The sequence below is a fragment of the Melopsittacus undulatus genome, chromosome 12, assembly GCF_012275295.1.
Source record: "Melopsittacus undulatus isolate bMelUnd1 chromosome 12, bMelUnd1.mat.Z, whole genome shotgun sequence".
NCBI classification, from domain to species: domain Eukaryota; kingdom Metazoa; phylum Chordata; class Aves; order Psittaciformes; family Psittaculidae; genus Melopsittacus; species Melopsittacus undulatus.
The window spans coordinates 19,673,565-19,684,317 of record NC_047538.1 but is presented as its reverse complement, the minus strand read 5'-3'; the positions used below and the strand labels follow the sequence as shown (position 1 = coordinate 19,684,317).

The following is a 10,753-nucleotide window of genomic DNA, read 5'->3' as shown; positions in this document are numbered from 1 at the left end:
CTCCAGTTTCTCCAGTGCAGGCACAGCCACACAGTTCATTTTCACACAGCCACATCCATCTGCCCCGTGTCCCCAGCACATCCCTGCTCCCAGGGGCACAAGGGGTGCTGCAGAGGAGCCATGCACTAGGACCGTGGGCTATAGGGAATCCTTGTAACCTGAACTCCCAGGCTCCAGGGTGGAATTCTGCCTCTGTAGAATTTCAGGCACTTGGCGCTGCTGCAGCAGGGGGAGAGCCTGGATCCGAGCCTGGATCTGCTCTGTCCACAGCGGGGGTGATTTCCAAGCAGGCACCTGACCTTGGCACCTCCCATGCTCTCCTCTCAAGCAGGCTCAATCCCAGCCAGCTACCGCAGGGCTGAGCACTGGATCTGCTGTGAAGGTGTTTCCTGCACTGTTTTAGTGCTGCTGGGTTTGTCTGCTGAGCCTCAGGGAAGGGAAGGGTCCTGCTCAAGAGGAGCACAAGCAGTAACACAGGTGAGCTCATGCTCAGTGTCACCAGTTGCATCCGGGTATCAAGCAGAAGGCACAAAGGATGTAGGGAGCTCAGCCCTGGGCAAGGCTCAGCTGGAGCTCAGTGCTGAGATGTGCCCTGTGGATACGCAGCCTGACCTGGTCCCTCTGGCACAGACAGTGCCCACAGGCACATCTGCAAGGGTAAACCAGGTCTTTGTGGCCCCTGAAAGTGGTTTAACACGTGCAGGCCTGTAAGAGGAGGGAGACCACGTTAGAACAGGTATTTCACCTGAGGCTACCTCCTAAAGAGCTGCCCAGGACCCAGACTCTGGGGTGACAAAGCAGAACCAGTCACCCTGCAGGGATACGGGTGGATGTGAGATCTAACACAAGAGGATTTCTTTTTGCTGATGGGAGGAAACACACAGCCTAATCCGAGTCCTGCTGGATAACCCTGGGTGCTTCTCTGGGCTTTGTGGCTCCTCCCTGCAAACCAGGGCTGGTATTCCCCTCCTGAGTGAGATGCCTGGGCACTATCACTGTGCTGTCTGTGCCTGCTCGGGCAGTGCATTAAGCTACTTCTGATTCAACATATTCCACCTTTTTTTCTGGCCTCTTTAATAAATCAGAGCTATTCACCCCCAGTTACCCTTCACCAGCTCCTCACTAAGGGAGCCAGAGGTGCTGTCAGACACAGGGTTATTTTGGAGGTTAAAAACTTCATGGTTTTGGTCTCTGCCTTCCTTAGTGACAGTGATGATAACTTAAGAACGTCTCTCTTTCCCTCATGTGCATCTGCACTTGGACACACTGAAGCTGCACAAGGCTTCTTGTGCAGAAAAGGCCTTTAGCTGTTGTTGGGAGCAGTTTTACAAAGCCTCTCATTTGTATGCACCCAGTGACGTTCCTGTTGTCAGGGGCTCTGCTCTCCGCTGGTTTTGTTCCACTTCCCCTATACACAGAGGTTTCTTTATTAGATTCCCATGTGCACACTAAAAGCACATGCAGGTGACAAGGGATCCCTGAGCAGTTCATTGCAACACCTTCCCCGCAGAGCTAAGCAGGGACGGGCAGCCTGTGCTGGACACCGATGAGGCATCCCCAGATCACCAAACCAACCCTGCTGATGTGATTTGAACTGAGCCGGGCTGACCCGACCCGAATGGGGCCGAACTGAGCTGTGCCCAACTGAGCCATGCCCAGCTGATCTGAACGGGGCCCTGCAGAGCCCAACCGAGCCCATTCCTTCCGAACAGAGCCACACAAAGGCCACCGAGCCGCGCTGCTGGGGACAGAACCCACCCCGGCCGGGAGGAGCCCCCCAAGCCCGGCCGGGCGGTCCCAATGGAACGGGGCGGTCCCAATGGAGCGGGGCGGTCCCGGAGGAGGGGGCTCCGCGGCCGGCGCAGCGGGCAGCGCAGCACAGCATGTTGCGGGCAGCGGTGCGCGTCTCCCGGCTCTGCCGCGGCCCGGCCGCGCTCCGTGCGCCCTTCTCGGCCGCCGCTTCCCCCATCCCGGCGCCCAACCCGAGCCCCGACATCGCCTGCAACAAGGTAGGGCCGCGCCGGGGGCGAGCTGGGCCCGGGGCCGCTGCCCGAAGGGTCCGGGCTGGGGACACCCCGGTTCATAGCGGGGGGATGGGACGGGCGTTTGGGCCAAAAGCCGGAATTCCGGGAAATCCTATTGGGAAACACAGCGTAGGTGCGGCAGCGGGTGCGGAGCCCGTGTCCCGGCAGCGCAAACCGCGGCCACCGCTTCCCTAAGGGCACAACTACACGAGGGGGCACCGGCCCCGGCCGCTCCTTCGCTCGCAGCCGCCATGCCCGGGCTGTTGTTGGCTCTTGGCCGGGTGCTCGGGAAGTTCTGGGTGCTGACCCTGTCCCCATGGAGCTGGAGGAGCAGATCTGCCCCTGCGCAGCTCCAGCCGGGCTTGCAGGGACCTACTGAGACCGGAGCTGCTTCCCGTTGAGGTGCTGGTTGCTGAGGAGTGAGTTCTTGTTATGAACTGGAGGGTGCGTCTGTTGTTGCTAAAGTATCTCCTTGCATGGGTGCGGGTCTGGAGCCCGCACAAGCCGAGTCCCGTTTCATGAAGGTGCTGTCAGATGCTCTCCCTGGCTTCCCCCCGGAGCTGGTGCTGAGGCTTTGCTTGTTTCCTTGCAGATTTTCATCAACAACGAGTGGCACGATGCGGTCAGTAAGAAAACCTTCCCGACGGTCAACCCGGCAACAGGAGAAGTCATCTGCCAGGTTGCAGAAGGGGATAAGGTACAGTTCTTGTGGGATCAGGTTGGCTTCAGTGTTAGCAGGTACATGGGGATTACAGGGGAAGACACTGATGCAGCTCTGAGTGCTGTGTTTGCAGCAGTGTCTGAGCTGTACTAGTGTCAAGGTTCTTGTGCTCTTCCTCAGCTGTTGCTTTCAAGAAAACCCTCTGGCTTTGCCTCTCACCAGTGCCAGGCTGGGACTGGGAAGGGCCAAAAGGAATAGATGAACTGGGAGGTCTGAGGACAGTCATGATTGGAGCTTGCAGGACAGGCAGGGATGAGAGCAGACACTGTGGTCCTGTGGGTGCTGTGCTGGCAGCATGACCCCGAGCCACAGAAGATAAAAGGTCAGGATTCCATTGGAGAGCCGAGACCATCCCCAGCCCTAGGAAATTAGAACAAGAGGTGGTGGTGAATGGAGTCATGTAATCATTCCTTATGGAAGGCTCTCCATGGGAGAGCTGAGCTCGTGTTTCCCAACAATTTTGGATTCTTTCTATAGCCTGGAAGCTTGTTAGTGTTCCCCCCGAGAGGGGTGGGGAAGGACAGCTCTGTTACTTCCTTGTCAATGGTAAACTGGCTTGTCCTGGCAAGACCATTGCAGCAAGCCAGGGCAGAGAATCAACGAGGAACCAGTCCCTGACAGGACAAAACAATGGATTAGGGGTGCCTTATCAAGGACAAAACCCCTTTACACTGTGCTGGTGCAATCAAAACCTGAGTGAGCATGAGAAGCACACTTTTCTTTGTTCTGGGATGCACATATTAACCCAGCAGATGACATGGTGGAGATAACTTGATGGGATTTGCACTGTGCGTAACTGAAGTAAGAACAAGTGCCCAGGTTGATGCTTATGGGGTGAGCAGCCCAGGGGATGCAGGTGTCTTGCAGTGAGGCAAGTCAAGGCTGCAAGTTCTTGCCCCAACAAGGCTGGTGTGAGCAGCCATGTGTGCCAGGGGCTGTTTTCTTCTGGAGACCAAGGAGAGCTTGAGCTGTGTTTTGAAAGAGTGAGTTGGGGCTGGCTGCTCCTTCCTCACCCTCTTGCCCTCCCTCCTCTGCAGGCAGATGTGGACAAGGCCGTTAAGGCAGCCAGGGCAGCTTTCCAGCTGGGCTCGCCCTGGAGGAGGATGGATGCTTCTCACCGGGGGAAGCTGCTGAACCGTCTTGCTGACCTGATCGAGAGGGACCGGGCGTACCTGGCGGTGCGTGCTGAGCTCTGTGCTGTGAGCGGGGAGGGACAGGGGCACAGATGGGTGCTTTGTGCCATTGGTGTGATGGGAAGTAGTTTTGGGAAGCTGAAGGCAAAAAAAGCCAACACAGAGCAGATCCAAAGTGCAAACTGAGAGCTGAATCTAAATCTGTTTGCGTGACTGTCCCCACCTTCTGGTAATCTCATTGTGGTTTGTAGGCACTGGAAACTCTGGATAATGGCAAGCCGTACTCCATCTCCTACCTGGTGGATCTGGACATGGTAGTCAAATGTCTCAGGTAGGTGTGGAGGCTGCAGTGACTCCTCATGCTTAGCTGGCCTGTGGTAGCCAAACCTCTGCATGTGCAGAGGCCAGATGCCTCAAATTACAGGACTGTCCTGTCCTGCTGGTCTCATGTGGTCCCAAGCAGGAGATAAGGCACCCATTTTCCTTTATTTTTTGCTAAGAATGAGGCTGGAATTCCTATGAGTTCCCAAAGGATTTTTGTTGCATATATGTCTCTTGCTGTATACAGGACTAGTGCTAGTGGAGGTGAGCTGTGTTACAGCACAGGGGTGGTAGGATTTCTGTTACGCTAAGGCAGGAGAGAGGAATGTTTCTGTTCATTGTCCATTCTTAAAATCCCCTGTTTGGGAAATACTTGTATTGGTAACTGTTCTACAAAGTGAAGAAGGGAGAAAGCAAACAGCTGGATCTCTTCTCCTGATGGGACACTTGTTATTCTAAATTCACTGACCAAAATGTTACTGTCGGTAGATACTTTGCAGGCTGGTCAGATAAATTCCATGGCAAAACCATCCCCTTAGACGGAGACTTCTTCTGTTACACAAGACACGAGCCAGTGGGAGTTTGTGGACAGATAATCCCGGTGAGTAAAATGCATCATTATGTCCTGCAGCATTCCAAGAATTCCAAGAAATGGTGTTATCATGAAGAGTTGTCTTAAAAGCCTTAAAGTTACTATCTGTGGCTCAGTACTGCTTCCTTCCAGTGGTAAAGGTATGCTTGCACCAGCTGGGAGGGCTGTTAGGTTGTCCTGGCATTGTAGAACTATTGATTTCATAAGCTCTGAGTAAGACTCACTTTGTATCTGCTGATTTAAAGAATTTAAACCCCTTTAGAGGAGTTACCTGCCTCAGAACCACAGTTAAGTTTAAACTAGTGTTTAAAATGCTGTGTGATGAGGAAATAGCTGCAAAATTCAGCTTGATGTACGTGATCTTACCTTGGTAGCTAGCAGCAAGCGTTGGGAGGTGGCTGGTCAACAGCCAAGTTATCGTTACACAGTGACCTGTGGATAGTGTTATCTCTTTCTAGGAGTAGCCACATCCTGATTGCTGGGTGCTGTATTCGCATAGTTTTCATGTTTGCATTGAGCAGGAGCTGAATGTGAATGCCTCACTGGGCTGCATGCACTGCCACTGCAAACAGGCTTGCTTTCCAAATGCCTCAAAAGAGGGTTTGATGGCTACACTGACAGTAAGGATTAATGTGCATGGGTTTTGCAGTGGTGCTGAGGCACCTCAAAGTGGATTTTCCCTGGATAAGCAGAAGGCAGTGCTTGGAAAGGAGGCAGGCACTGGAGGACAGCAAGGGAAGTGTCAAAGGCTGCTTCCATAAGCACTGCACTGGTTTGGATGGAGCTCGCTGGTTACTTACTGATTAACTTGAAACCCTCAAGCTCAGAGCAGCAAATACCTCCTTGTTTTTCAGTGGAACTTCCCGCTGTTGATGCAAGCATGGAAACTTGGGCCTGCCCTGGCCACTGGGAATGTGGTAGTGATGAAAGTGGCAGAGCAAACCCCTCTGAGTGCTCTCTACGTGGCCAATCTGATCAAAGAGGTGAGCGGAAGGCTGGGTTCCCATCGCTGCTGTGGTACAGCCAAACTGGTGAGCTGCAGAGCATGTGTGGCAGGAACAGAGAGGGGCTGTTCGCTCTGAAGAAAGACTGGATTGTCTTGGGTATCATAGCATTGGGTTAGCAAAAAAACCCTCTTGTCCTTATAAATGTGTATGCAAAGGACATAGATCTTGATTAGGGAAGGACTCTGAGGTTTAGGTTACAAAACCAAAGTTCAGGGTGATTGGGAAGTTGAAATCTATTGCTCCAAACTGTGCTTAGGGTGTGGGGTGGGGAGTGGAGTTGTCCTGGTGGTTGCAAACTGAACATTAACACTGAAGCGAGGTAGAAAAGGCTTTGCTCTTTGTGGGAGGCCTATTGAAATGTTACTGGCAGGGGAGGGAAGGGGAAATCCTTGGTTTGTAACAGGACTAATGTTGCTCTCCCCTGCGGTGAACCGGCAGGCTGGATTCCCACCAGGAGTGGTGAACATCATCCCTGGCTATGGGCCCACTGCAGGGGCTGCCATCTCCTCCCACATGGATGTAGATAAAGTGGCCTTCACCGGCTCCACAGAGGTAAGGGAGCACCTTAACCTGCGAGCCCTTGGGATACAAAGAGTCTCATTGCTGTAATACCTTTTCTGTGTGAAATACTGGAGGTGCTTTGCCTTCTAAAACGAAAACAGCTGACTTCAGACTTCAGGGTGTGACGTTTAGTTTTACTTTACATAAGACTCTTCTAAGGTGCCTTCTTTAGAGTACTTCCTCTTGCTTCCCTTGAGCTGCTTCAGAAGAGGTGAAACTGTGCAGGCTTCAGGTGTCCCCTGAGGGCCCTGACAAGGAAGGGATTACTGTTAAAGTGCTGACTGAGACCTGAAATGAGCCACCCTGCGCAGGGCTGCAGACGTAGGAGTTATTCCTAATACCTGTTCTCCTCACCATGCAGGTTGGGCACCTGGTCCAGAAGGCTGCAGCAGAGAGTAACCTGAAGAGGGTGACACTGGAGCTCGGAGGAAAGAGTCCAAACATAATCATGTCTGACGCAGACAGTAAGCACCTTTCAGTGTAGTGCTTGAGCTGTCCCTTTTGCGTTGTCTTTCTGCAAGCAGAGCTGGGGGGGAGTGGAAACCTCTCCTGTGGGTGTGAGTCTCCAACTCTGACCATATCTGGATGTTGTAACCCAGGGAAGTGCCTCTTGATGTAGCTGCTGTATCCGTGTAGCAGCACTTCTTCACTCCCACTTCTTCCCTAGTGCTGTGAAGTTCAGTTCTCAGCAAATGAGAACTGGTTCAGTATCTTCCTTCAGTCTTACTTCCATTTGGTTTTGTGTCTTTCTCTTGGTGTGTACCCCTCTTTTCTACTCTTACTCATCTCTTGCATGCAGACTTACTGTTGGTCTTGAGGAGCCAACACATGTGCTTTTATATGGCAGTAAGGAAGTTAAATCTAAACCACCTTGTCCTTAATACCTCATAATGTCAAATGAGAACTGTATTCTGCCCCAGATCAGATTGGTTTTTCTCTGTAGTATGAGATGCTTTAATAGACCCCCGTGCTAATTAAATCTGTATGTAACTTCTGCCCTACCAAAGCATGGGAAACACCCGTCAGCTGAAAGGGCTTTGTGTCACTGGTACTCCACCAGTCTGCATGGTGATTGTTCACAACACTCTGCTTGGCTTTGTTTGCTGATTTGTCTTCTCCCCTCTCCCCAATCTTAGTGGACTGGGCTGTGGATCAAGCCCACTTTGCCCTCTTCTTCAACCAAGGGCAGTGCTGCTGTGCCGGATCCCGGACATATGTCCAGGAGGATATTTATCAGGAGTTTGTGGAGAGGAGCGTTGAGAAGGCCAAGAACAGGGTGGTTGGAAACCCCTTTGACTTTAAAACTGAACAGGGGCCTCAGGTAAGAGCAGGAAATGTCCTGATCTGTTATCTCAAGTGTGTGTTAGCAGATTGGAATGAAAGAGATCCATGGGTCTCTTGATTAATCTCCTTTGAATTGTGGTTGTTATCTCCTTGCTTGTACAGGAGGGAGAGGTCAATTAGCCATTCTGATGGTTCCAAACCCTCCACTTGAAGCTGGCATTTAAAAATGACCATCTCTCTTTGAAGCTGGCTCTGCAGGCTGTTGAAATGAGGAATTGCTGGAGCACAGTCACATGCACAGCAGTTTGTAGTCAAGTCTTTTGCTGCCAGTAAAGTGAAGCTGATCTCTCTGTCCTGTGGCTTGTAGGTAGATGAAGAGCAGTTTAAGAAGATCCTTGGGTACATTCATACTGGGAAGCAGGAAGGAGCCAAACTGCTGTGTGGTGGCAACCCCGCTGCAGACAGAGGCTATTTCATCCAGCCAACTGTCTTTGGTGACGTGCAGGACAACATGACGATTGCCAGGGAGGAGGTGAGACTGCAGCACCTTTCTGTCTGTCACCTTCTCCCTTCTTGCTCATTTTGCCCCCTCTGATGCGAAACCCCACAGGTCTGGGCATTTGTGAACCACCGAACTCGATGCTGCTTAGAGAGCGACCACATTAAACTCCCCCCAGATTACATCCAGGGTTCATTGTAATACAGGAAATGATACTTTGAATTTGATGCCCATGACTCCCACATCCATACGTTAACAACAGCATCAGCCACAGCCCCACACACAGATTTTCACAAGCTCTCTTTGGATTTTGCAGATATTTGGGCCTGTCATGCAGATTCTGAAATTCAAAACTATTGAGGAAGTAATCGAGAGAGCAAATGACTCCAAGTATGGCCTAGCAGCAGCCGTCTTCACAAAGGATCTTGACAAAGCAAACTATGTGTCACATGGCCTGCGGGCTGGAACAGTTTGGTGAGCATCCATCCACACGTCCTTCTCCCTCGGCTGCTGCAAGCTTTCTTTTGTGCTGCTATCTCTCTATAAGCTTGTTCTTTGATAGCCTGTCTCTGGATCTAGTATTGCACTGAATGTAATGCCAGGCCCTCAGCTGTTGGTAAAAATGAGGTATTTTAGGCTTCCGTGTTCCCACTAGGAATTAATGTATGGAATGGGGGGGAAGAAATCCAGTGCTGCAGAGGGGAATGAGAGCAATGGCTGCAGGGCTGTGAGGGCCAGCAATGATTAGATCACTGAGCACATCTGTATGGCTGCAGCTGATGTTCCTGTGTGTCCGGAGGCCATGCAGCAGTGCCAGAGTTAAGTTCTTCAGCAGCAGTTTCCTGCTGGAGCAGGAGGTTTTGGAGAGCCAGTATCTCACTGTCTGTTTGGTATCCAATGGTACTGAGGGAACAAGGAGCTGTCGCTGGTAGCTGTGCTCTGAAGGTGTGGGTGGCAACCTGGGCGCTTGGTGCTGTGATAATGCAAGAGGTGAATGGGTTTGATGCCATTTCCTGGTTAATGGGGATAAGGTGTCAGGATGGATGAACTCTGTTGTCTGAGAGAATGGACAAACAGGGAAATCCTGCCTGCAAATTCTCCTGCAAACATCCATTTACTGCAGGAGGCTCCTCCATTGAAAGGGTCTGAACTGCAGGTGCTTAAATCTTGTTTCTATTTCAGGGTAAACTGCTATGATGTGTTTGGTGCCCAAGCCCCCTTTGGTGGCTACAAAGCCTCTGGGAATGGGCGAGAGCTGGGAGAATACGGCCTGGAGGCTTATGTAGAGGTGAAAAACGTGAGTATCCCTGTATCCAAGGAATGACCGGCCCTCTTCCATAGCCCCAAATTGGCTTTGTGCCTGCTGGTACAGCTGGGCCTGAGAGTTGCAGTTTGTCCTTCTAATGCCTGGAACAAAATTGGAGCTGCACTTGGGAAGTCACCACAGGCACAACTTCATGTAACTGAGAGCTTCATGTAACTGTGGCAGGGGTTGGAGCTCGATGAGCTTTAAGCTCCCTTCCAACCCAAACCATTCTATGGTTCTAGAGGAAAACCTACGTATGTAACCTAATAGATTTTCTAATGTATACGTATTTTCTATGTAATATGAAATCATCCATATTTTCTATGTAACCTAAATAGGTTTTTTAGAGGAAAACCTGTTAGATGTGTAACCTAACAACTACCAGCTGCCTGCACCACTTGTTTAGCTGCTTCTCACTGTACAGAATACAAGTGTGTGGACTTCTCCATGTGTTCATTCTGTGGGGAATAGGAAGAGCCTGTGCCTGACGGGTGGGTACAAACAGGCAGAGGAACAGTGGGCACTCATCACCCGAGAGCAGGAACCTTATAGAGCTTCATACTGCTCTACTGAGTTGATCCCAGTGTTCCCAGTGTTAGCCCATCACCACAGGCTGATGGATGTAACTGAATGCTGCCTCCAGGTTAATAACCTGTGTGTGTTCTCTTTCCAGGTGACGATCAAAGTTCCACAGAAGAACTCCTAAAGGAGAGCATTCGGGAACGTCGGCGCTGCTCCGGGGGATACAGAGCAAGGAAACCTCTTCTTAACACATGCAAAGTATAGGTGGAAAGCCTTTAACTCTGCATTAAGAATTGTCTCATTAGAAGGTGCCTGAAGGAGCTTTTCTTATAAACTCTACTTGGCTTTATCTTTTTAAAGTACCAAATACAGCCCCTGGAGCCCTAATGCATTACATGGGGGTACTCTTGGTGCATCAGTACCTGATGGAGATGATGTTCTTTCCAGGACTCATTTCAATGCTTGTCTGCAGTAGGTTTGTAGGAACTCTTTATGGGCTTACACAGCTCTGCCCCTGTTCTGTGCACTCATCTATGTCCTGAACTGGGAGCTGTGGGACCCAGCTGAGCCTCAACCTGAGGTAAATGCTTGTTCTTGCTGCTCTCATTGTTATCTCCTCCCAATAAACACTTAGTGAAGTTAACCTGGCTTTTACCGGAGCAGTTTGTGGGGTGGGAGCTCCAGTGCGCTCACGACTTGGATCTACTCTCTCCCTCAAGCCATTTTAAAGCTTTTTGCTCACTATTTGCACTGCTTTCCCCACATTGCCTTAACGTTAAGGGC

At 51.1% G+C, this 10,753-nt stretch overlaps 1 protein-coding gene across 1 annotated transcript; it reads left to right on the top strand.

Annotated features, from left to right (window-relative positions):
- The first annotated feature begins 1,827 nt into the window (after positions 1–1,827).
- On the top strand, positions 1,828–10,613 carry ALDH2 (aldehyde dehydrogenase 2 family member). Its single transcript, XM_005145159.4, has 13 exons — positions 1,828–2,009; positions 2,617–2,721; positions 3,783–3,923; positions 4,130–4,209; positions 4,689–4,800; positions 5,646–5,774; positions 6,237–6,350; positions 6,721–6,823; positions 7,496–7,680; positions 8,011–8,175; positions 8,459–8,616; positions 9,325–9,439; positions 10,122–10,613. The coding sequence occupies exons 1-13, from the start codon at positions 1,884–1,886 to the stop codon at positions 10,152–10,154; spliced, it is 1,566 nt and encodes a 521-aa protein (XP_005145216.2). The 5' UTR covers positions 1,828–1,883; the 3' UTR covers positions 10,155–10,613.
- The last annotated feature ends 140 nt before the right edge of the window (positions 10,614–10,753 follow it).